The 26,996-nt window shown below is 38.8% G+C and overlaps 2 protein-coding genes across 3 annotated transcripts; one reads left to right on the top strand and one right to left on the bottom strand.

Annotated features, from left to right (window-relative positions):
- Positions 1-1,243: 1,243 nt before the first annotated feature.
- On the top strand, positions 1,244-8,577 carry LOC139970434 (uncharacterized). Its single transcript, XM_071976092.1, has 4 exons — positions 1,244-1,384; positions 3,125-3,427; positions 6,602-6,721; positions 8,552-8,577. Exons 2-4 carry the CDS (start codon positions 3,259-3,261, stop codon positions 8,575-8,577), a joined length of 315 nt encoding a protein of 104 aa, XP_071832193.1. The 5' UTR covers positions 1,244-1,384; positions 3,125-3,258.
- Positions 8,578-9,787: 1,210 nt separating this feature from the next.
- On the bottom strand, positions 9,788-19,788 carry LOC139970842 (neuronal acetylcholine receptor subunit alpha-10-like). 2 transcript variants are annotated; one of them, XM_071976878.1, is made up of 8 exons: positions 19,456-19,788; positions 17,781-17,923; positions 15,677-15,721; positions 14,685-14,794; positions 13,937-14,123; positions 13,129-13,486; positions 12,168-12,345; positions 9,788-11,673 (listed from the first exon to the last, which is right to left on the bottom strand). In XM_071976878.1, exons 1-8 carry the CDS (start codon positions 19,670-19,672, stop codon positions 11,367-11,369), a joined length of 1,545 nt encoding a protein of 514 aa, XP_071832979.1. In that variant the 5' UTR covers positions 19,673-19,788; the 3' UTR covers positions 9,788-11,366. The 2 variants fall into 2 exon arrangements, with proteins under 2 accessions (XP_071832979.1, XP_071832980.1); XM_071976879.1 differs by lacking the exon at positions 15,677-15,721.
- Positions 19,789-26,996: the final 7,208 nt, after the last annotated feature.

The raw sequence follows: 26,996 nt of genomic DNA on the forward strand, positions 1-26,996 counted from the left end.
CTCACTGGATGATGTGTGTTGTAGAACAGAGACCTCATGTTGCTCTTCTGCAGTGTTGCCAGATCTAAAATCCGTTTATTATGTATTATGTATTTTATGTAAAAGTAAGAGGGCCTGACGTTTCGGGCCTAGCAGGACCTCTTCAGAGACTAAGCCGAAAACAAAACGAAAACAAACTAAGAATTAACACAGTCGGATGGACAGACAATTAAATTGAACAAATGAGCGGCAGTGAATATTGCACACATATATAGACACAACAAAGAAGAGGTCAAATGACAGGAAGGAGCGATAAGAGGATTAAGGGCTTTGGAGATAAACTCCAAGGGGTGTAACAATGGGGTAATAAGTAATGGAAGTGAAAGGGGATCAGGGAGGACAACCTGTGAATGTGAGAGGGCGAAGAATGGATGAGGGAGGAGAGAAGGAGGAGAGGGGAAGGGGGGGGGGGAGAGGGAGAAAAGGGAAGGGGTGGTTTAACTATTCCCTTCTTGAATGTTGAAACCATGTGGTTGAATGGTGCGAAGGTGTTGGATCCACAAACGTTTTCTGCTGAGGCGAATTGTATCGGAGCGGTCACTGATCCAAAATAGTTCGTTGCAAACGTTAGAAACGTCGCCCAAGTCGAGTTTTCGATTCCGGAAAGTGGACCTTGCAGACAATGCTTCTGGAGGGAAATGAACCATACTGGACGCTGGTAGTAATTAGGCAAAGAGGCGGCAGATTGGGATGGAAAGTGACAACAAGAGGATTTCTGGACGTTGTTTTCAGTTACCCTGGGCTCCTTTCCCAGGAGAGTGGATTTACGAAGAGAGCTCTTTGAACGGCTTGGTGAACACTCCTGGCACTGTGTCCACTGACAATGAAATCCAACTTTAGGTTCATTTCATGGTGAAGAAAAGTAGAATTATTACAGCAAATTCAGTCAAACTCGAGTAAGCTTTACGAACTGTGCAACCAGTATGACGACGTGAAAAAAATGGCATGACGTAATGAACTACGTTGGCTAAATTGAAGTATTAGATCGATGTGGTTTACCCTGATAGGCCTGTATTAATTTTAAAGTAAATTTAGTGCTTTTACATTGCAACTTGGGAAATTGATAATAACGCTAAGTGTAAATGTTTGAAAAAGAACAACAGCCAAGCCCTGGCAAAATATGCAACTTTTCTGTTTTCCAGTCGAAGCAGTACTAATTCTAAGATCCAGTGGTCAAAGGCCTAGATAAGTGTATTGTTGCCTGACAAATCTCCTTAAATAACGTTGAGACACTTTCTTATCTAAAACTGTTAATTTATTTCAGAATGTTGTGATCGCAAGTCCTCAACTGCCGTGGAGATACTTTTCTTCTTTACAATACTTTCACATATACTGGCTCAATCAGGTAGGTACTATCTATTATCTATTTATCTGTCCGTCTGTATGTTTAGCTACAACGCGTACTAAACACCGCCGCACGTCTTGTTACTAGAACTCGGAAATATTAACACATTACCCCTACCATGATCGAACTCCACTGGCTCCCGATACGTGAACGATTCAACTACAAACTACTTCTGATGGTGCTCAAATGTATGCACAATGTAGGACCAAGCTACCTCACCAACTTGTTTCAGCTCTGAGTATCATCCACACGCGCACTTCGCTCTAATTCATCACTGATGTTACTTATCCCTAGAGTAAAAACACAGACTTAAGGCTTGAGAACGTTCGCATCCAGTACATCGTGCCTGTGGAACTCACTTCCAGAACATATAAAAATGTGCAATACTGTGAACAGTTTCAAATCAGCAAATCTTTTCAACAAAGCATATATGTTATAATTGTTATAATTATGTTAAGCGCTAAGAGAATTATTTCATAGTTTGTTTGGCGCTATATAAAAATGATCTATTATTATTATTATTATTATTATTGTATTGTTTTGGCTGTCAGCATGCAAGATTTACTATGTCAAGTATTCATATGTACAGTCTAGACAATTAAACACATCGTACTTCCAAAGCTGCCGATTTGCAAATTGCTCATTAGATTCGAGTACGGCCCGAGTCAGAGCCCAGCTAGTCCTTGTCCAAGATAAATGGGCTCAAACCGGTCGGAGACCTAAAGGATCCGGAGTTCAGACCTTCACGAGGTTATGTCAAAGTCTGAGCTATATGGACTTAGAAGACTGTTTATAGTTGAAAGTTAACTTTTCAGGACCATCTCTGCCCAGAACTATTCTTATATATATGATATATTCTTCAGTGAAACACAGTGAGGCATCCTTTCCTTTTTGTTACCCATGCAGGTATAGCCTCATATCGCTTAACAATCAGCAAGAAATACGGCTTGAAAAGTATACTCATTAATCGCTTTTTAAAACTATTTAAGAAATATTTCTCATACAAATAAGTTTGACGGATGTGAAAAAAAACTACTTATAATGGTGATTCTATGTCAACAAGTAATACAAATCATGCGGTTTTTGACCTTGTTTTAACATAGATAATTTCGTCATATAGTATGTCTTCTCAAAACTTGCATGGACACTATTTCAGTGATCGTACACATTTACAAAAGTATGAAAGTTTTTCCGGCCGGGTAGGTTTTGGTATGTATTTCAGCCGTTCACAATACTTTGAAGGAGGGGAGTGGGGGGGGGGGGGAAGGAGGAGGAGGAGTGTGGTTACGAACTTTGAAATGTCGTCCAACTCGAGTTTCAGTCTTTAATTGTTGGTTGTGGATCTGCGGTTATAGTTTCTTGTGAGAATTCTTGGTCTCCCCTACTGACTATTTCAGACTCTATAAGTAATAGGGTAAATTAGATGCAGTGAAAGTCATAACCCTTTGACTGGTGAGAGAATCCGATTTCCGGATGTGGACTTTGTTTGGTGAGGGGGGGGGCGGGGAGGGGGGATAGTTATATAATATGAATGAAATGTCTAATGATTAATCGATAACTAATAAAGGTATTATAGCTACCACCAATGACTTCCATATTCATAAGCAAAATTCATAATGTGAGTGTGTGTTTATGATGGCAAGTTTAAGGTAGTCATTTTATCCCATCGTAAGTGATTTGTGCGGAACGTCAGGTTACTGAGGTCAGGTGTTTTACTTGCCTACAATCGTTTCATTACAGAAAGCAACGTTCTCTTGTGTAACCCACAACAATATGTACACATTCATCAACAAGGAACGATTTACTGCAGCGTGTCTGAGCCTATATATGGCTTCTACTGGTATTTTGAGGATAACCCACAATCCATAGTAACAATGTTGGAAGACAGACAGGCCGGACCTAGGAGTAATACATTAAGGATTGCTCGCAATGGATCTCTGATATTCAGCAACGTTTCACTGAGTGACGAAGGACAGTTTAAAGTCGATGCTATTCTTGACGCTGGTGGCGATGTATCCGCCTTCATTGATCTTGTTGTAATAGGTAAGTAATGTATACAGGCTATACTGTTATAGAGAAATATGTCTAAGCAGATGCGAAAGTACCCCAACCAAACTTGAGTTTATAATTACCCTTTCATTGTTTCCATTTGATATGAAGTCGTTTTAAGGAAAATTTCACCTGTTTGTAAGCTTAAGGCTTTGCCAAAGGACCGTCATTGCCAACTGCCAAACATTAACGGAAGGTTTCCAAAGTTTTAATTCCGATTCGGTACTCCACATTGATTACGTTATAAATCATTCAGGTACTTGGGTGCTGTTGAAATATGTTTTGGAAAGATTGTCGATGAATCCAGTTCCCTGGTATCCCTTACTTTTACCCTAGTATGTCTCAATGATTACGCCAGTGTAAGACAAGCCACGTGGATAAACCCCTCGTAAGATATACGCGTTTTTAAGTCGAGTATACGCGTATCTATTGATATATAGCCAATCATAAAACGTTTGTATATGGTCGTATTAAATTGAATATATTCATGGTTTCATTCAAATATATACGCATACATGCATTCGAATATATACGCGTAAATTAGTTCGAATTTATCCTGGTATGAATTTAATACTGTCCTTATTTTAATTCAAATACATCCTCGTATTAATTCGAATGTAAACATATATTAAATCTTGAGATGACAAGAAGGCTTTCTAATACCATCGTACATAATGAAAGTATTAGTTAATCCACGATCATTGACGATTAGGAAGTCCACTTTTAATATAGGTGGAGTCAGACCGAAGTTTGAACACAGACTCAGGTAAGGAATTTGTATATCTGCAAGGAGCAAGTTTGGATTTCTGGCGGCAAGGATGGAGGCTTTTAGGTGATAAGAAGGGTTGTCGTTGCTCTCCCTAAACAACATATTTATAAGTGCTCATGTTGCCCTCGTTTACTAATTACTTTATAAATATGTCTCTTGTGAGACTTTGTACCTTAATAGCAAACCTGTGTATACCAGACACAATGTTGTGCATGTCGTAATATGTGATTTTGGAACTATGGGAGTCAACGAAATACAGGGAACAACAAAATCACAGACAGATGATTACATAAGAGGCAGCTGTTATTTTTTATCAAACGACATATTTCACTATCAATTAAAGTGACACTGTTTAATAAAAGAAAAAGAAATTGGAAGAATGCAAATTTGATGTTTATTAATTCGTTATATAAACAAAATCACGTTAAGTCAGAAACAATTAGCAACATGTTAAAAACAAAGTACTTGACTATATGTTTGAACAGCTAAATAATCGTTTAAAAATACCTCCGAAATCCCCTTTCTAACGGATTTAGAATGGATTTTGTACTTTCTGAAATGATCTTTTCTGATGTTCTTTCCTTTTAGTACCTTCAACACAGTTGTTTCCCACAATAGATGGTTGCCAGGGTGATGATTGCCGTTTGTTTCGGTATGGTGAATTTAAGTTGACATGTACATTGGTTGGACGACCAGCAGTAAATCTTACTTGGTACAATGATACTGCGGAGGCGCCAGTGACGGACGCCACTGAACTGAATTACAAGGACCCATCCTCAGATATGTTCGTGTCTTCTTCTACCATCAATGTAACGATTGATATCGAAAACGTACAAAACTTGACATGTTTCCTACGAGGTTTATCAGTTTCCGAAAGGACGAAGAACGCGTCGGTTCTTTTGATGGGACCTACAAATCTTGATAATGTATACAGGTCCAAATACCTTGATATTAACTAGGACACTATCTTTAATGAGATACTACAAAATAGTTGTGATAGAGAAACAACGTTTATTCAAACAACAGAACCTATTGGCAAGACCATTCATATGGCAGATAAATACGATGATCATGGTCCACTTGTACTAACTTCGATGTGTCGTTCAAATCATACTTACACAAGAACGTCGATTAAATTGCTTCGTTACAAAACACCAGATGACAGTAGTGCATCATTCGTTGAACAATGTCAAAGTAAAAACAATTGCATTATTGTTGCTGACGATGGTAACGCAATTTTGACATGTTTTGTCAATAACACTTGTCCTGCAGCAGAAATCTCATGGAAAGTAGGTAACCAACATGTGTCGATCATTGAAACAACAGCTTCCTCGTCATGTATCTTCGATGTGTGTAATTCATCTGTGACTATCCGAGTTAAAGTTACCAGCTATAACGGCCAAATCGAGTATCCGCAATGTCTGATGTGTCTTGTTACTCTCCCGGGATCTGGCTTTAGTGACGTGTCGTCTGTTACATTACAACTGAATGGTGGTAAGATGATATTACTGAGTGACAATAGATTTAAGGGAAAAAGTTAACTCGCTGTAGTATATGACCCCGAAGGTGTGGTCGACAGTTTCACGTCCTAAGAACTGAAAAAAAGTGAAATCAGCAATATTTAGAGAAAACAATGAACAGAGGACTTAAGCAGAAAGTAAACAATGCAATACAAAACATATTTAATAATACGTATCCTAAATTCAAGAACACACTTACCGTAATAAACCCAACCAACGACCAGCTCTCCCCTCCCCTCCCATCCCCTACCCCACCCACTCAAACCCACAGCTTACACAATCGATAGGTGAATGATGCAACATTAAAATTGATCACAAGAGATTAAGAGTCCTACAGCTTGGTGGTATGATCACGAAGTTTAAACAAAGAAATGTGGCGAATAACTCGTTTTGGCTAGCTTATGGGGGTAAAATGTTCCTGTCGAACAATACTTAAGACGAGGTTAAACAAGAGTGAAGTAAATTGTACGAAGAATACTTTTTGGTTAAAGGAATGTCTTAATCTGCCAATTACACCAATATTTTTGAAGATATATGACTGATGTGCTCGTGCTAAATAAGCTTACTGTCAATTATAACACCAAGAAATGTAACAATTTTGGCTGGTTCAAGCATATTAAAATTAAACGTTTGTGTCTCGACACGGCGAGGGACGGAATTTGGACTTACTGTTTGATATTTTCTTTCAATATTTAGAAATCATATTTGGGAACGTTGTTTTTAATTTCATGAGCTTCGATTAGTTATGCTACATACCAAAAGTGAATGTTTCCTATTGAATTAACATCTATATTCAAGTTTGTGGTTGAACAGTTTTGGCTCTTACCCAGTTATTAGGAACAATGATGATGTAATTGGTGTTTCGTTATTTATTCGCAGCAACTACCAGTGTAGTTACCACCAGGGAAGATACAAGGAGCACCTCGGTCACGACAAACATCCCCACTACACCGATTACACCAGACTGTCCATCTCACGTCGGAATTATCGTTATTCTTTGTACGTTAGCGGTGATTGAATTCATTATCATCATTGTCATCAGAAAAAGACAACTCTTCAGAGAAAGTATGAAAAGAGAAGCCATTGAACCATCTCTGTAGCTTTCGAGAACATCAGAGATCTTGAGTATAGCCAACGATCACATCGAATGTCTCTTCTCTCGTTGAAATAAATATGATTATAAATATGATTGCAATAATTATTAGCCATTTTCTTGCCAAAATCCTAAGCAGTGTCACCACTAGTCTCCATTTGAACCATTTAACCTCACACGCAACTGGTTGCACTGCATCACATGTGTTCCACTTCTATGTCGTTTGATTATGAATTACATTGTTGATTTAATGTAATGTTGTCACACTGGACCATTGTTAGGAATCCGGTATGGGTGCTATTCATGATAATCCCTATGCCAAATACATATAGCAATTAATTTAATAAACTAATTAATTAATTAATTACATAATTATATACATGTCGCTCTAGGTGAATTTAACTCTTTTCACCACACTTCGGGCGACATAGAATAAAATAACACTTCGGGCGACATTGGAATGCTTGTATTAAAAAACGCCCATCTATCCAATTTTTTCTTCAAATGATCATACAAAATGATCATATAATGTGTTACTACGTCATGTTCGGGTAATCTACATTCGCGCAATTTTCAGTGAAATCTTAGCTTATCATACCTACTACATACGACAAATGGCGGCGACTCAAATACTTCCTAATGACCAATTTAAAAAATTTAGCACATGCATATAGGCCAGGGATGGGCAACCTTTTGAATGAATGGGCCAGATATAAGGAGTGAAAAATTGACTGGGCCGCGCTTAACCAACGACCTGCTGTTGATTTCAAACCTTTGATTCCGAGGACTTTCAAGCAATAGGTGTGTGTACTTAATCTGTATTCACAAAAACATAATGTCAATACAGTACCTACCTAAAAGGCCTACCTACATAACAGTATCATTGGTGCCGATAAATAAGCAGCTTGCGTTTTTTGTGATGATGTAAAATAGATTGATTTTTTCTTATTCTTGAGACATCTCACGGGCCGCAAAAAAATCACTGGCGGGCCACATGTGGCCCGCGGGCCGTAGGTTGCCCACCCCAGATATAGGCGAAATGCCTATTTTCTTATTCTTATTCAAACCCCCCTCAAACCTACAATGACGGGGGCACGAACTCCAAAACCACCGCAGTGGTAGTCCATGATGTCTGACGCGTTAAAACTATTCTCATACCTTCTTAAAACTAGCAGTGAAGACAGTATAGGCCACCCCTTAATATGACCGTTTATTGTTAATATAGATGGAATTTTAAGAGGTTCAATCAAAAATATATTAAGAAACCAAGTTACCTTATGGACACAACTGCCAACAACATGTCTTACTGTTGCTTGGACTCTGCTCTATGTTACTAAGAAAAACGTGTCCTGATGTTGCTTGTACAAGGACTACAAAACCAAATTGGCGGCAAGTTCTTTCTCAATGTAAATAATATTTGGAATATTTTGAGTTTTTCAGATCATGAAAATACGAACTCCTTTCATATCCATTAAACAAGATTCAAAGAACACAATTTTTGCAGACGATATATTGATTTTTTTGTCCCTCTGTACAGGTTTTAACAATATTAATATCAAATACAATTTTATATAATACTGATGATTTACAGGCCTATAGCATCATGTTTGAAATAATTTTCAGGTTGTGAAAACAGTTGTTTTGTAGTAAGGAAAGAAATGCTTCAGTTTTACAATGCAAAATTAAACCATATTCCATTACATATATTCCTTTTTTATTTTATTTCCCTTTTCTAGTTTGCTATTGGCACCCTTATGGATGATTACTTAGGTAAGTTGTACACATGACAAAGAAAAAAAAAAGAATGAGAGAGAGACATAAAAATGAAAGATTTTAGCAGACAGTCTGCAATATTTATCGTTAGTGGCAGCTGGATTCCATTTGAAGCATGATTCGTCTTACAAGTATAAGTAGTGTATTGTTAGTTTCATTGCATCATTGTCACAATGCAGTTATGGATCTAGGATTTCTCCACAGGGGGTGAGGAGGAGGGGGGGGGGGGTGGGGGATTCCCGACGGTACCGCACTTTCGATTTGACGGTAACGCACATTCCATTAAACGGTACCGCACATTTAGACAAGTATCAGTGAATACCGAAATTGCTATAGGAATAGAGGTGCATATGACAATATCAGTAGAAAGGAAGGATGAAGGGCATGCCAAAGATAATTCAAAGAGGGGACATGCTCCCCCCTGGCCCCCTAACTGGATGTACCCCTGCAATGAGTGCTTAAACATGTTAATTGTAAAATCAAGCATTAATGCTGGACCTATCACCTTTCTGTGCAGATGTTTCTAGCATTGTTTGCATGTAACAATCAGGGCTGAATTTGTTTTTCTTTAATGAGCTGTTGGATAAAATTCCAGCTGATTTCATCATGTTGGGTGATAGTAAGATCTTGTTATTATATACCATTGCAAGTTGCAGTTAATTAAAGTGGATATAGTTAAAAGGGAAATCTTCTGATATCATACACCCAGCTGCTTCAAGTCCTTATAAATTTGTCAAGTTATAGCTTTACAGTCTTGTACAAGGCCAAGGTCTCCTCAAATGACTTTTCGACGCTTATCCCCTGGTCATTGGTAACTTGTCACCACCCAAACACTAAAGGTGTGCAATATTCAACAGTCGCTCCCAAGCCACTACAGTGCGCCACATCTACATGTCCCCTGGGAGAGCAAGGGAAGGTATCGCATCTAGCCATCTTCATCCAGGCTGTTTGCTGGAACACGATGTGAGTGGTTTTGTAGTGGGTTTCACAACCTCAGAAACTTCCTCCATTATTGTAGGTTGCCACTGTTCTACAGTTCTACTTGAACATGCTTGTACAGAGATAAGTAATTGTTCTGCCAAAAGAAGAAGTTGTTTCTTTGTACGGGGGGTACGGGGGAGAGGGGGGACGGGAGGGGGAAGGGGGTTGGGCGCTTTTTCTTGTGGAAGAGAGCAACAGTGTCACAGCTATACCACGTAGTTTTCATTAGTGATGCATAGATGCAAGAATGGCATTGATCATAACACACAAGGAGGTATTCCACATGGTAGTGCTATAAGTGTAAAATCTGCATATCATATACCATGATATTCCCTGCCCACCCTTCCTCCCCCCAAATCAAACAAAAATCTAGTCTGTTTTTTGTTGTGTGATTGTGTCTTGATCTCTTATGGATTAAAACTTCACACTCATGTACTTGTTTATATTATCATATTATGCCAAATACTGATATTGGCAATCAAGCCCAAGTAGGGCTAATACAAGATCCATTCAAGATATTTGTGTATATGCTTGTAGCAATAAAACATTGTCACATTGCTGGTTTCAGAGGCTGGTATTTGTCCAGTTCCTATTATATGAGATGTTTTCAAAGATTATGTAAAAAGGTTTCCATTGGATCACTAGCTTTGAAATACCTGAAAAAGTCTACGTCAGTTTATACAACAGAAGGACACAAAATATCTGAAAGTTGAACCCATTACATTAGACCTAAGTCTAAGACAACCATTTACCTAGTGAGGGTTGACACTGCCATAGTGTGTTTTACCTATATAGCAAAGTTATCTTGAAATGTTACGATCAACGAAGGCCTTAAAGACTGCAGTATTATGTATATGTTTCTCAACTGACATTCTTCCAAGTTCCAGCAGATGAAGAATTCACATTATTTGCTTTATAATGATAACTGGCTTAAAGATACAAACTCGTGGGTTAAACAACTTTTCAGAAGAATACATTTCTTCTCTAAGCATGTGGCATGAAAGAGCCCTGTTAACTTTTTGGAATTACAGAATGTGTTTGTAATTGTTGCATCAATTCCATGTACTAGGATCACAAACTTGTGCATGATCTTTAACTTTTTAATATTCATCTCTTCTCGGAAAATATGTCTAATAAATTCCACATGGAACAGACAGGTCTCAATTGTTTCTGGTTTACGTTTAATAAGTTTATAAATGTTTATCTTCTTCAGAGAGTTTTGCGTGTGTGTGTGTGGATTTGAAAGACGATGCATATTGTAACTGCTTGGACCGTTTTTGTAATTGTAAATATAAATTTGTTCTTTAATTAGTTATTTCGCTCTCATCTATGTGTCTGTAGTCTTATAAAGAAAGACTAAAAGATTCTTGTACAATGTTGTGATTCTTTATTTACAATTGTTTAGATGGTATGACAGTCAGCTATGCATGCACACAACATGTCTCCCGCACCATTGAACTTTAACGACTTCTCCCAGTTACTCTTACCATCACCACAAAGACGAAAACAATACTAGAGAGATACATTGAAACTAGCTTGTGACATTTACATTAGCCAGTAGTCTTGCAAGTACCCCACATAACCCCATTCCACCCATAACTCCTCCCATAACCCCCTTCGCACCCCCCCCCCACAAGTCCACCTGTATACACATTGATTCTCTGAAAGGTCGCTACCCTTAATTCGGGTATGTCGGGGTAGACCCTTCACCTAACTTGTTCAAATTATGTTTAACCTGTTACACCACCAATTCTAAGAAACACAATACATTTATAAGAATAGGCCAGATCACACGTGCTATGGCATTTCGTAAATAAACCGAAATAAGCAGTATGCCAATGCAAAGAGCATTGCAGACAATGCGAGACCGAAAAATATCATATCCAGCCGAATAGCTGCATTGACCCATTCAGTTTCAAATGCTGCTGCGCTAGCTTCACTGTGTCGACTTCTGGAACCTCTGTTGATGGATCTCACAGAAGGTTGCATCGGCTGATTTGGGATAATCCTGGTATCATCGGTGGGAACTGTACCCGGGGATACCACGATTCCCTTGTCCTCCATGCCCGCATGGTTTTCGATCAAAGTCTCACCTTTCCGATTTCTTGATCAATGAAAATATGAATTTCTGAGTAGGCTACTGTTGAACTATGTACACAAAGAATTACACAAATTGCTTGTACTGTCCGATTGAAAGGTCCTCTATAGTGAAACGAACAGGCTAACAGGATCAATAAGCTTGAAACGTACTTCTAAAAATATCTTAATTTAATTGTAGTTGGAGGATTTGTTAGCAGGGTAATCATACTGTAGAGAGATGTATCCATAGAACGATGAACTATCGTCAAACTAGGCTTTTTTTTGCGTACCTGTATAGCAGAGACATTGAGATATAGCACAGACATTTAGAACCAGGTTAGAACCCGGGGACAACTATTTCACCAGCCCCCATTTTACACTCTTCATATAACCCATATTCCCCGGTCCCCTTCACATCTTGCCTGGCTGCATGACGCCGGGCTGTGCCCCCATCCCCACTCCCTCTCGCCTGACCTGCTTTATAGTCCCATAAAAATGGTCTAGCCTGATTGAACTTACCCGCGACCGTCTGAACTATCGGTAACGCGTCGTTGACTAAGGCAACCTCCGGGGTATAATATCAGTTTAAGCAGCTTGGGAAGAGGGCGCTTGGCTTTATTATGATAGATGCCAAGGGTCAGGCAAGTTGTTAGAACCGACAGAAAGCTGATGCTGATGACGACTACGAAATAATAAGCTGAAAGAGTACAAAATATATATATCATTAACGTCTTAAATATCGATAAAAGAAGAAAAGACGGAAGGTGGGCGGGATTGGAAGTTTGGAGGGACAATGTCCTCTCTTCCACCCGCAAATAAGTCAAACCAAGTTGGTCCCGGTGTGGATACTCGGGGAGGTGCACTACGAAATTGATCATCGGTACATTGTTCAGACATTTTCAAACAATAGGTTAAAGTCACTGTCTTGTACAACCATATAGTGTACTGTATTTGCATGACGAGGTGGGTTGAGTATAATGGGTGAGGAATTACAGTAGGTCCATTAATTACCAGCAATGTTGACAATTCTACCTCTGAATTAACGTGTGTTATGTTCAATCTAATAATCAGCCAATATTTGAAGGTGATTTGATTGGTGTAAATATTGCTACCTGTCACCTATGTATACAAGTATATAACAATCGGACTAGTATATTTGGGTAAATGCTCTTATAAGCATTTTTCTATTTTGATCTCAACTGGATAGCTACTCCCTCCTCTCCCTCCCCTTCGTTTTCCTCCCTTCCCTTCCCTCTATCCGCTCCCTCCTCCTCACCTCCCTCCCTAATATCTACTTTTAACCTGACGGCCTTCACAAACTGTTCATCGCTACACCCGAAATCTTTCGAAAACATTTTTGATGCCTGAATACACTCACCCTTTATGTTGTTTGTGGAGGCAATACTAGGCCCTATTAATACCCGAACCAACGAATACCACCTTATAATATAAAGCCCATTGTTTCAATATATATACTTACCAACAATAGGCATTTCATCTCCAGTTGGCGGCATATTCGTAGCTAGCAATTGTTGAAAAATAATCAAAGCCAGGACATTGTTAACACAGAGAGATACCTTTTCACCGGACTCGGGGTGGAGTAGAAACACCGATAGAGTAGTTAGTGATAACAAGACGGTCGGTACTCCAACATTCAGGACATAGAAACCACTCTCTCTCCGTATGTATATCGTATAGTAAACCTCTCTATACGGTGTTGGGCAACACAGATATTCGGTCTCAATGTCTTTAATATCGTACCCGGAAACCGACCAAACACCGTTCTTCTTTAATATGTTTTCGGATGAATCAGAATCGTTCACATAGTAAAGAGAAACCTGTAACAAAAAAACAAAAAAAAATGGTCACGGTCATCTTCATCGTCAATTCCGTCACCATCGTCGTAATCATCGTCGTCGCAATCGTCATCGTAGTCTACGTCGTCATCGCCATCGTCATATTCATCGTTATAATCGTCATAAAGACCGACACCGTTAACTTAGGAAAAAAAGTTATGTTGTGCTAATGTGCTTTTCTCACGTAACACACGTTTGCTGTTCCAGGTTCACGTTTTGCTACATGTTATAACTTATCGATTCCAAATGATGTTACCTGGAAACAAAATGTCAGAGTTGGGATGCATATTCATCCGGATGCCTAAAAGATATGGTTCTCTGTCACCAGTCCCGAACCCCCCCTAAAAAACCCGTACCTCTAAACCATCGCTTTATGAGTAAACAAAATCTTTGGTGTTTGAAACTATATGAAGGATTTTGAAAGTAGCTTACGGCGTCTCCTTCAAAAGAATAAGCCGAAAAGGTAATGGCACATCTATGGCTGTCGTAGGGGAAGAGACGAACGTCCATCTTGCAGAAAATAGCATAAAATGCGATATTATAGTAAACGACCTGACCTTCGTAGTCCACTGTTAGAAACGTTTCATCCATGTTAGCCTCTGCCGGTCCGGTATCAACTCTGTTAAGGTTTTAGTAAAACAAGCATAGACTACTTTTAAAAGTATTAATAAATGTTATGACTAACAAAACTAATTTCGAAAACTTTAACGTTAATTGCTTAATATATATATATTTTTTTACATTTTTGTTCCAATTTGACCGAGTCAAGTTGTATTATTCGAAATAAGATTGTAATTAATGAAATTAATCCACTCAGTACCCTGAACTGAACGAACATTTAATTAATTTATGTGAAGCGAGTGAAGGATGTTTAGTAATATTGATCGAATGTACAATAACGCACTTCTCACACATTATCCATGGGTGGGGGGGGGGGTACACCCCTCCCCATATAAAAAAGACAGTAGTTATGAGCACAACCTTGCGTGTAGACCAAATTTTGAAATTGACATTTCACGTCCAAGACTTTATTTTTCTAGGGGAGGACCGGCTAGACCCACTCCATGGTTGAGAGCCACAGCCTTCCTTTGTGAAATCCTGGATACGACCCAGTAGGCGAGCTTCTAATATACGTGGAAACTTACAATTACAGGCCAGTCATATTTCGATACAAACTCACCTCTCATAAGGAGTTACATCTGGAAACCAGATTTGATCTTTCCCAAAATTTATCTCTGTAACGTTTCCATAGTCGTCTGGATTCCAAGTCAGAAATTCGTCTTTCCATTTCTAGAAGGACAATTTGTTAAAGGTCATTGTTTCTTCTTCCCAAATGTAGAATACTAAAATTTGCTAGAAGTTTTCAAAAGGAATCAGCTGGAGGTTCTGAATCTCGAAATTATTCCCAGAAATAAATTGGAGTGTTCAATAACATAACAGTTGAATGTCCAAGATATCATTGGCAGTGACCATTATATATGTCTCGGCCTAACATATTTGAGCCGGGCAATACTGATGGCCTTACTAAACTCCATCAAACATTGCGTAAAATATTTTGGAATAATAATCAGGTTATTTGAGATCATATTTAGGAGTAACCTACATATATACCTTGAACGGTATAGGATTGACCAGTCAACGTATTATTTTCGGTATTCCATCTTGAATCTTATTGGATGCATATTGTAGGAAAAATGTCATAACACAATACAAAGTGCATATGACAATAGACCACGGTTGGAGACTTTTTCTACGAGTGACTTCAGACGCAATAACTTGAGTTTGATGTGGGTGGAAAAAGTGTTAAACAACATTTACAAGTTCGAGGATGCATTCTTTAACTATTCTTAAAATCTCATGCAAACATTAGCACTTTCATGTGTTACATTGATATGATATTGTGGTGCTTTAGCACATAATCTGTTACGTCATTTCTAAGAAACATCACATTTAATATAGACGGGCAAATTGAGCCGGATGCAAAGCCAAACTTCAACTTTGGCTCATATTAAAAAAAAACTCAATTGTAATCAAAGTCTCTTTGAAGGATTTAAATGGAGCTGTCAGAATTTGTTATGTAGAATTAAATATTTCAATAATAAAACAGAAAGTTCAAATTTCGTCTTTATCTTGAAAACTGATAATGAAGACAATTAATTTATGAATCCTTACGTATTGATTTGTCGCAACGAATGACAACACTTGTCTTGCTTCGTCCTATTATATATATATATAAAGAAGAATCAGAAAGAAAATGGAAACAAATTCTAGAAATGTTTCAAAGATACTGAAAATGCTAATAAAAGTATGATTGATATCAAACAGTACATTAGATGCGTTTCATTAGTTAAATCACCGAGAATGGTGATTGATATTTTCTGCATTTGTTAGTGAAAAACACGTTAAGTTAACATAATCTACAGCAGGTATTGCTTTGTTTCAGCACGTTTTCTTGACATTTCGGTGACATTGAAAGAATGCACCTGGCAATAATAGAGTTAAGTGTTGCAATCATGGCATATGACATCAACACGTTTGTAGCGTTCTTTGCAAAATGAACAACTATATTAGAAATAAGAGCTTTAAATATTTCGGAACGCGAAAATGCCACAATAGCAGCGAGAATTCATCCATACTTCCTTTATACTTATGTCATACGGAATAGAACGGAGGTTTTGACAATAATTTTTTTAAGATAACCTTTCTTCTTATAATATTACAGTGTTCTCCTTGAAACCAGCTTAATCAAGGGCGTAGGAACCGGGGGGGCTGGGGGGCGCTAGCCCCCAGTGAAAAATATGGGGGGGGGCGGAAGTATCATTCCGCCCCCCCCCCCCGCTTGGCAAGTCAGAAAACCCCTTTTTCATTTCCAAATGAAAAAAAATCTCATTTGGAGCACCAAATTGCATCTAAGGCCAGGTGAAAATCAGAAAACCCCTTTTTCATTTCCAAATGAGAAAAAAATCTCATTTGGAGCACCAAATTGCATCTAAGGCCAGGTGAAAATGCAAAATTTTTTTAAAAAATGGAGTGGGTGTTGAAGTGTGCTATATTGCACCAAATTGCATCTGAGGCCACCTGGAAATGCCAAAAAAAATCCAAAGGGGAGGGGGACACCCCCTCCCCTTAGACCCCTCCCCCAGGTCGGCCATCAGTCTTCAGCCCCCCCCCCACTCAAAAGTACCTTCCTACGCCACTGAGCTTAATTAAGTGCTTGATTTCAAGCCTTCTCAAAGTACCAGGTTTTATTCAAAGACTATCACGCCGTCGTTCTTGAAACCGGAATCAAGAGCTATATACAATTATACTAGCTGGTTTCGTTCCATTTCATTTCTCAAGTTAAAGAACCCGGACGGACAACAACGTTCCAGTTAATTCAATTAAAGGGGTAATCTGGTGACTGAAGAAAGTTTTACATATTTAGATCGGAGTCACATCCTCAAAGCATTTTATCTGTCTAAGATGAGACCCCCCCCCCCCCATCAACCCATCAAATGTTGTTACATTTCGCCAATGCGTCGGGAAAAAAGAAGATCAAATGATTTCATTATGGCAGTTAAGCTGTAAAATGTTTTGTTCTTTTTTGTACTATATGTGAATCATTTTTCCACAGATGAAACTAATATGTCTATGCACAAAATGATTTACTTTGACTAATGAACTTCTAAGTACAAAGAACTTTGACAGCCAGGTAAAAAGTTCGTTAAATCACATGAGAGGGATAAACCAATAAGAACGTTGCTCGAGTCATTGTTGCGAATTTTAAGGTATGAAACGTATAACCAGAGCCTGTACGTGCAATGGCTTCCAGTGAGAACTGCAGATTATGATAAAGAAGTATACTGCTATATTAATGCTGAATTAAATTGTCCAATCTTTCCTTTACAAAGCTGAATATAATTATACATTCTATCCCACATACGCGGGTACCATCTAGGTATGCATTACAGTTACCTAGGCAACTATCTAGTCAGTAGGTTATGCAAGCGCAGTTGAATTGTACTACTAAGATTTGCCAATATGCTTATAGTTAATTTAACAGCTATATATATATATATATATATATATATATATATATATATATATATATATATATATATATATATATATATTGTATTGTACTACTAAGATTTGCCAATATGCTTATAGTTAATTTAACAGCTATATATATATATATATATATATATATATATATATATATATATATTTATTTATAACACGTTAAACACATACAAATTTAAAACACGTATTTCGTTTGAGTCAGTCTTCAACTTACAAAATCTGCAAACCATATTAGCTTGGCTCTGAAGTAAACGCTCAGCGTGGAGTTGACATCTTTGACTGGTCTAACATAGCGTGAACCATAGTTAGTAAGAAGGTCATCGGCTAGCCGTTTAGAGGCAACCGTTTGCAATGCACCTGAACAAAAGAACAGCAGACAAGAAGATTCAGCTAGCTATATGCTAAATAGGAAAGCAAAGGGGAAAACAGGGTGTATTATTCGGCAAATTGTAGTTCCGTGTGCTGTGAACATTTTGACGCCAGCTATCCCCTCTTGCAATTCTGCATTTCAACACCCTCACGAAGCGTTAAAATAAGTAGACTACGCAACATTAATGATGAAAATGCTTGATACATGACCCAAATCACTCTCAGCAATCCCCCTCTTTCCGGAGTAAAGATAAATGCGGTGAAATTATGTCATGAACGGCGGTGCTGTTATACTAATGCACTATCCATCCGAGCATATACCTCCATGGTCACGTTTGAATCATTGTTGTTAGTATACTAACTCACGAATCGAGTAACCGTCTATACTGTTCATGTACTGTTTCTTCTTCGGAAAACACTGACCTATAATAAATTTATCAACTTCAGGTTATAATGAATAGCAACAAAAAGTGAAAATATTTTTGTCTCTTTCTGACATGGGCGGCGATCCGTACTCTTGAGTGGGGGGATATGACCTTGTTGACTATCTAAGCGTAGCGCCACCATGAGTTGGCGCGAAGCGTACAAGAAAATTTTGGGATTTACAAACCCTCTAGATGGCCGGAAACGGCACTTCCCGAGGTTTCCAAGCGGCATATACCCAACTTTAAAATAGGGATATCATGTCCGAAATATCTCATAATCAGGATCCAAAATACTTTCTTTTTTTTTAATTTCGGGTGTTATTTTGGGAAAATTGCCCCTGTCAATCTTGTTTCAGGCGCTACGTTAGAATGTTCGAGAGCTCTTTTATATTATTCGATGAAGAAAATGGCCTCATGCAGGCCTTTATAGGCCTATACACATGCAATACACAATTACACATAGTTACATACCTAGGTACCGATTGCTAAGGCATCCAGGTGAAACGTGTATGAAGCATTACCCTGGTAACATGAGATTCTGAGCTGATCGAGGGAACATGTACGTGTGTAGGCCTACTATAGGGCCTATATGAATACTATGAGGGTGCATATATGTACTATATCAATACCGTGGGCGCAATAATACATTTGTTGTTATAGGGCCAATGAAGCCTACAGTCAACTATTCTTGCTTTATAAAGACGGTTTATTTGAAAAGATCGCACTGCGTTTATGGTAGGCGAGAAATGAAGCTAAAAAAAAGCCGTACATTCACGATGATGCATAAATGTAGGCATGAAAAAATTCTTATCCCTGGCATTTGGTGGGGGGATATGGTGTATTACATCCCCTCCACCCATTTTCATGGGGGGATATATCCCCCCTTCCCCCCCCCCCCAGGATCGCCGCCCATGCTTTCTGACATGAATTGTGCAAATGTACAGTTTTAAAATAGAGCTATATCTGTAACGCATGGGTGAGTGATTACTCTACCATAGCATTGTTTCTACAAACACATTTTAGCACAACGTTTTAGTTCAGTCAACCGTGGCTTCTTTAAAGTTAAACGGTAAAGCAAATAACATTGGCACTTACTCACTCCACAGTGAAATCCAAACTGAACATGGAGGAACACAATCGCAACTCCCAGACACACATTCTTGAAGTTTGCCATTTTCTTCTCGTCTACAACAGACGCATGCGTAAAAAAAAAGATGTTTTCAGACAGTTGACTTCTTTCATAGCCTACTTCCATGCAAGCGACCACGGTCTTACTGGAGAAGAAATCCAGATTTGTTGTCCTAAATTTCATATCATATTCATGGAAAGGAATGACACGGTAAACCCTCTCCTCCCTTTGAGTTAATGCATACACAATGAACTTGTAACTTCGAGAGCTATCGGGTAGCTATTTTCAATACTAAATATCAACAGAAAGTGTCATCGTGTGTTTTCGATTTCCATCAATGTACCAGCAATTTAAATATGAGACGTAAATTAAAATCTTGTGTAACAGTAAGTTGGCCTGACGTTCCGATCCTAGCAGGATCTCCTTAAGAGGCTAGATGACAAATAGCGTACAGTAACAGAAGGGACAAAAGCACGCACAGAATACAGACAGGTTAATGAGCATGGTAAACACAAAGAGATAGATGTAAGGGGATTAGTAAGAATCTTAACTTGCTTAACTTGGGGAAAGGTGCTGGGATTGTTGATAATGAGTATAGGAGTACTATTGGCCTAAATACAGAAGCATTAGCATATATATAGATCTATATAGATATATATCAAATTTCCTATTTGTTTGTAGGTCTACATATTTCGAGAACCTATTATCAAATATGAACATATGGGGAGCTTGGTACAATATTATCGTTCCTACCAGTAAGAAGTAAGAAAGAATTTCGTGATTGTATATAGAGACGAGTGTTCAACGCCGGTTGGCAATCGTTTAGGCACACGAACAACGAACTACTACCCACCAGTGCCCATCAGTTTTCTGAAGCACTACCCACCAGTGCCCACCAGTACCCACCAGTACCACACCATCAGTTTTCTGAAGCACTACCCACCAGTGCCCACCAGTACCCACCTCCCATACAAAACATTAAAAGTTGTTATTACCACCCACCTTTCGTTTTACATAATTTATAGCCTAAATATGCCTCAAAATGCATCATTTCACGTTTACGTTTTAGACCTTACTCTCACCTCTCTCTCCACGCTCTCTCTGTCTCTGCAAAACTATGATGCGCTGAAAGTAACCCATGTACTCTCATATCCATAGGCGTACGGGACCATTTCAGTTTGGGGGGCAGAACTTTTTGTGCCCGAAAGTTCCCGTGATACTATCTAGGCGGAGCGCCACCATCGGTTGGCGCGTAGCGTACAAGAAAATTGTTGGCACACAATTCCTCTCAGATTGCCGGAAACGGCACTTATGAGGCCTTGCAAGTTGCATCTAAACATTCTTTATTTCATAATCTCACGTTTTAGAAATTTACACTTCCCCAAAAATGCGGTAAATTAGAAGAAGAAAAAATGGTAACATAACTTTAAAGGGGAAAAATGGGACAGCATATTTTTTAAGCTCCTATTTAGTTACCTTATTTATTATTTTAACACAGTACTCAGATACCTCCAGAAAAACATACATTGTTCAACGACACGTAGGCGGGATAATGTCGCTGTGTCGGGTGAGACTGCAATTTGTCTCACAAAAAAAGTATAAAATATAACAAAGAATATGATAAACCTGTACTTCTAGGCTTGTAGGCACCCCCCACCACCATCCCTGAAAAAGAAAATGTTTCTTATATACACTCATGTTGGGGATGTCCAGGTCCAGGTCAAGGGCGGCGGAAGCACTTTTATTCGGGGGGGGGGGCACCGACATCAAAGGGCACTTTGCAGAAATTCGATTGGACTGATGCAGCCTTAAATTTAGTACCCTTTATAACTCTTATTGTATTATCTTATTTGTGTATACACTTCACTCCATCAACGCCCCCCCCCCCCCTCTAGGAAAATATTCATACTATCACTGCAATATCCAATGCGCAAATTGGGAAACAAGGAACAAGTTTTCTTTTGAGACAAAATGAGGTGAAATCATGCTAGTTGCTAATGTAGGAATCTTCCGAATTAGAGTTTTTGTTTCTTGTAAATATCTTTACAATTATTTTCCATTCGAAATAGCTTTGAGTTTCACCCACAGAAATTCATTAAAAGTCACGGGCTTAGCCAGGAGGGAACTAGAAAATTTTTGGTTTACAAACCCCTCAGATGGCCGGAAACGGCCCTTCCCGAGTGTTCATTCTGGTTCCCTGGCCTCTTACTAACTTGAAGCACCTCAATTTTTATGTAGAAAAAAGGCACATTTCTAACCTGAGGAAAGTGGGGGTGGGGGGGGGGGCACGTGCCCCCCGGTTCCGCCGCCCTTGGTCCAGGTATACCATTGACTAGTTAGAAAAAATTGATCGTGCAAAAAGCCTGGTAGCCCAGATGAACTGCGCTTATGGTGGTGTTACACGGAAATATTCGGGCATCATGATGCTAAATAAAGAAAATCATGGAATTGTCGTGCAAAAATTTGAAAAAGATTCGGGCAAGCTACTGCATATTTATATATATATATATATATATATATATATATATATATATATATATATATATATATATATATTTCCAGAGGACAAGAAATTCGGGCAAAAGTCCTGAAAAATTCGGGCAGCCTAAGAGGAGAATTTTTTTTTTCTCCTCTTAGGCTGCCGGAATTTTTCAGGACTTTTGCCCGAATTTCTTGTCCTCTGGAAATTGGGGGGGGGGGCAGTCTGCCCCCTGCCCCCGCCTCGTACGCCTATGCTCATACCTGGTACTGGACTTCGAGCCACACTTTTTCTTTTAGAAGCAATGTTGCAGAAAGTTATCATATGATGAGTATCTTTATTTTCCGGGGCTCGGGTAAGTTAAGCGATCCGAAAAATATAGGATAAATTCAGAATAATATAACAGTCCCAAGAGGGTCCAGCCTGGTTTAATAAATGAATTAGGCCTACTTATTCTCCACATTCAATTCCAAACTTTGAGAAGCTCATTCTTGATGTCTGCCATTTCTCCTTGTAGAATAATTCAGGCGCTTGCGTAAAACAAGTACATGGTTTTAGACAGCTCAAGCGACCATGGTCGTACTGACTATGAAAGCCCGATTTGTTGTCTTAGTTTTTTTCCCGATGTTTATGAGACACATACGGTAGGTCACAAAACACTTTCTCCTCCTCTGAGTTAGTGCATATCATACACGATCACTTTTTTCTTCGCTATTATTTTTGTTATCCCGTGAGTGGATCGTTAAACACAACCATGCAGCAAAGCACCAGCATTGTAAAGTTTCAACTTCATTTAAAACCATCTTGATTTGCTACTATTGGTGAAACTGCCTGGATTGTTTATTGGAACTGAGTATAGGGTACAATATGTTTACAAACAGACGAGGCATAAATAGGCCTCCCTAATTAGCGGTAACGACTTGCCAGTAAAATATAACAAAAAGTTTCCGCGCGCTTCGCGCTCCGCATGTTGTTATTTCATATAGGCATGCATCGGTTATTACATCGCATGACAAATACATACAATACTTTGCCGTGTTATAAACCTTCCATATTGGTTATCATCTTTGGGCAAGTCGTAACAATAATAATGATCATAATAATATAAGTATTACTATTGAAAAACACATTGCAATTTATTTTCTGTCAGCAGGTGCCCGAAAAATTCTCGGCACATTGCCCGAATTTTCACAAAAATATTACGCATAGGAAGACCTTCCTTTACTGAATGAAACAAGTAAAGTACTGACAGTGATAAAGATGAACACACGAAATTTTAGGAACCGCTTTGCGAATTGAACCATGTTTATGATTTAAGTGAATTACGTGAAAATAGACCTGAAGTGCTGTAACATCGATGTCAATGAACACAATGAAGACTGTGCATGCAACGCCTTCGCAGCTTACAACCTCATGGCCTCAACATTCAGGAAGGAAATGACTAACTCTTCTTCTGTCCATCCCTCCATCTGCCCCCCCCCCCCCGTTTCTCCACTTCTCGTAACTCTCTTCCACCCTTTTTTACATCTATCCCTTAGTGTTCACCATGCTCATTAACCTGTCAGTATTCTGTGCGTGTTTTGTCCCTTCTGTTACTGTTACTTGTCATTCAGCCTTTGAAGAAGATCCTGCTAGGATGGAAACGTCAGGCGAACTGTTACACATCAACAAAATCTCAATGTAATGTTTATATGTATGACGCGACTGAGCTTAACCTTATTAGGGTCATGATGTCAGATGCACGTGACAGAAAGTGAAAGTAATATAATACATATGATACAGGAACTTAACCAAGATAAAGTGAGCCGCACATTCAGCCGCACTTTTATACAACGTTAACGGAAAGAATCTATAATGAAGTTAGCAATCACCCACTCGCGCACTGGCAACGTCAACGATATTAGTACGGTGGCCATGAAATGCCATATACACGCGTGTGCATATGTACGGATGGAAAATGTATTTTTCAATATGAACAAATATATGAGGGGCGGCTGGGTATAGCCTCAAAAAACATTCTTAAAACTGTTGTCACTAAGTAATACAATAATTACCTTTCATATTATGTATTATTTGGCGTGTTACTTGCCAAGTATGAGAAACCTACGGGTTCTTGAAATATACCCACCCCCTAAAAAACGAGGTAATTTAGGAAAGTGCCATATTTTTCAATATGAAAAAATATAATAGGTGCGGCTGGGTATATAGCCTCATAGACATTTCTTCAAACTTATGTCACTAATTAATACGACAATTATCTTTCATACGATGTATTACTTGGCGTGATACCGCCACGAATGAGAGTGCTACGGATTCTTGAAATATCCCCACCCCCCTGCACTCAGAAACGAGAAAATTTAGGAAAGTGCCATATTTTTCAGTATTAAAAATATATTAGGGGCGGCTGGGTACTTAGCCTCATAGAAATTTCTTCAAACTTATGTCAAAGGTTAATAGAATATTTACCTTTCATATGATGTATTACTTGGCGTGATACCGCTAAGTATGAGAGTTCTACGGGCTCTGGGAATCTCCCCTCCGCACTCAAAAACGAGGAAATTTAGGAAAGTGCCATATTTTTCAATATGAAAAAATGTATAAGTTGTGGCTGGGGCTTTAGCCTCATAGAAAATTTTTCAAACTGTTGTCACTAATTAATAGGACAATTACCTTCCATATGATGTATTATTTGGCGTGATACCGCCAAGTATGAGAGTGCTAAAGGTTCTTGAAATATCCCCACCCCCCTCAAAAACGAGGAACTTAAGAAAGTGCCATATTTTTCAATATGAAAAATTGTATTAGGTGCGGCTGGGTATATAGCCTCATAGAAATTTCTTCAAACTGTTGTCACTAATTAATAGGACAATTACCTTTCATACGATGTATTTTTTGGCGTGATACCACCAAGTATGAGAGAGCTACGGGCTCTGGATATACCCCCTCGAAAACAATATACACGCGTGTGCATAGATGCTGATGGAATATATATTTGTCAATATCAATGAATATATTAGGTGCGGCTGAGAATTTAGCCACATAGAGAATTCTTCAAACTGTTGTCACTAATTAATAGAGTAATTACCTTTTATACGATGTATTATTTGGCGTGATACCGCCAAGTATGAGGGAGCTAAGGGCTCTGGAGATACAACCTCAAAACGGTGGAAATTTAGGAAAGTGCCATATTTTTCAGTATTAAAAAATATAAGGTGCGGCTGGGTATTTAGCCTCATAGAAATTTCTTCAAACTTATGTCACTAATTAATACGACAATTACCTTTCATTCGATGTAATATTTGGCGTGATACCGCCAAGTATGAAAGTTGTACGGGCTCTGGAAATCCCCCCACCCCCTCCGCATTCAAAAACGAGGAAATTTAGGAAGTGCCATATTTTTCAATATGAAAATATATAATAGGTGCGGCTGGGTATTTAGCCTCATAGAAATTTCTTCAAACTTATGTAACTAATTAATAGAACTTATATTTGCCTTTCATATGATGCATTAATTGGCGTGATACCGCTAAGTATGAGAGTTGTACGGGCTCTGGGACCCCCCCCCCCCCCCCTCTCTGCGCACTCAAAAACGAGGAAATTTAGGAAAGTGCCATATTTTTCAATATGAAATAACTTATTAGGTGCGGCTGGGTATTTTGCTTCATGGGAATTTCTTTAAACCTATGTCACTAATTGATAAGATAATTACCTTTCATATTATGTATTATTTGGCGTGATACCGCTAAATATGAGAAAGCTACGGGCTCTGGAAATCCCCCCCCCCCCCTCAAAAACTGAGGAAATTTAGGCAAGTGCCATATATTTCAATATTTAAAAAATATTATAAGGTGCGGCTGTGTATTTAGCCTCATAGAAATTTCTTCAAGCTTATGTCACTAATTAATACGACAATTATCTTTCATACGATGTATTATTTGGCGTGATACCGGCAAGTATGAGAGTTGTACGGGCTCTGGAAATCCCCCCCGCCCCCCACCCTCCGCCCTCAAATACGTGGGAAATTTTCATTGTAATTTTCCTGTAATCTGGGCGGCATTTTTGACAACAATTTCGTCGCTACGCTACGCGCCAACCGATGGTAGCGCTCCACTTAGATCACAGCCCCATCCCCCATGAAATCATTTTGCCCCTAAAAAATTAAGATTGGCCACGCCCCTGTCCCTGTCCCCAAGACACAAATTGCATAAATGCAGCTACATTGTTTGATTCACCAAAAGACCTCTACAGTTGTCGACTGTTGTGGGAAGGAGGTGGCAAATGTTATTATTCTCACAAAGACTACACCCAGGGGCGCTGTCCGCTATATTTCGATCGTCGACAGTCAGAAGGCTGCATAATGAATGTTAAATTTTTCTTCTGAACTAATTAGTCATGTCTGTCTGACTCTGCTGCTTATCAATCATTACTACCATTAGGGTAGTTGTTTGGAAGGTCGGAATTTCTAAACGTTGGAGAAAGGTCAACCATGTAGGTCGACGGCAAATGTATTTCAACCGATACGCAGAGGATGTAGGTCGACGGCAAATGTATTTCAATCGATACGCAGAGGCGGAAAGTTTCCCCGCCACCCGGAGCATGAAGGTCAAATCCGGGGTCAGAATCATACTTTATTCAGTACAAGGGAAATGTGGAAATCTCCCGCTCTACGTTCTCGGTGTGAAAAAGTTTTTATTTCACGCATGCGTATTTGTATTCTACTGTAAGACGTATTCTATACTCAGTGAAGTAAGCCAAATGTGCCGTCTAGGTCGTTAACGTTGAATGAAACGCGCAGGCCCAAAAATTCTTAGTAGTTACATATTTGTACGCACGGTTCGACCCTTCTGTTGTGCAATTAATCCATGCTTTTGTTACACCCCGCCTTGTTTTCTGTAATTCTATTTTCATTGGCCTTCCAAAAAATCTGGTAATTCGTTTGCAAAAACATTAAAACTGGACTGCCAAACTTATCTTCAAGCAAACTAAGTTTACACATGTTACCCCTCTTCTTAAAGCATTACACTGGCT

The sequence above is a fragment of the Apostichopus japonicus genome, chromosome 8 (genome assembly GCF_037975245.1).
Source record: "Apostichopus japonicus isolate 1M-3 chromosome 8, ASM3797524v1, whole genome shotgun sequence".
NCBI lineage: Eukaryota > Metazoa > Echinodermata > Holothuroidea > Aspidochirotida > Stichopodidae > Apostichopus > Apostichopus japonicus.

Coding starts and splice junctions, on each gene's coding strand:
- LOC139970434 (XM_071976092.1), top strand. CDS start 3,259: ATGTTGGAAGACAGACAGGCCGGACCTAGGAGTAATACATTAAGGATT. Junction 3,428..6,601: donor CATTGATCTTGTTGTAATAG/GTAAGTAATGTA, acceptor ATTTATTCGCAG/CAACTACCAGTGTAGTTACC. Junction 6,722..8,551: donor CGGAATTATCGTTATTCTTT/GTACGTTAGCGG, acceptor TCCCTTTTCTAG/TTTGCTATTGGCACCCTTAT.
- LOC139970842 (XM_071976878.1), bottom strand. CDS start 19,672: ATGAAATTTAGGACAACAAATCTGGATTTCTTCTCCAGTAAGACCGTG. Junction 17,924..19,455: donor TGGATTTCACTGTGGAGTGA/GTAAGTGCCAAT, acceptor TCTTTTGTTCAG/GTGCATTGCAAACGGTTGCC. Junction 12,346..13,128: donor AGATGAAATGCCTATTGTTG/GTAAGTATATAT, acceptor GTACTCTTTCAG/CTTATTATTTCGTAGTCGTC.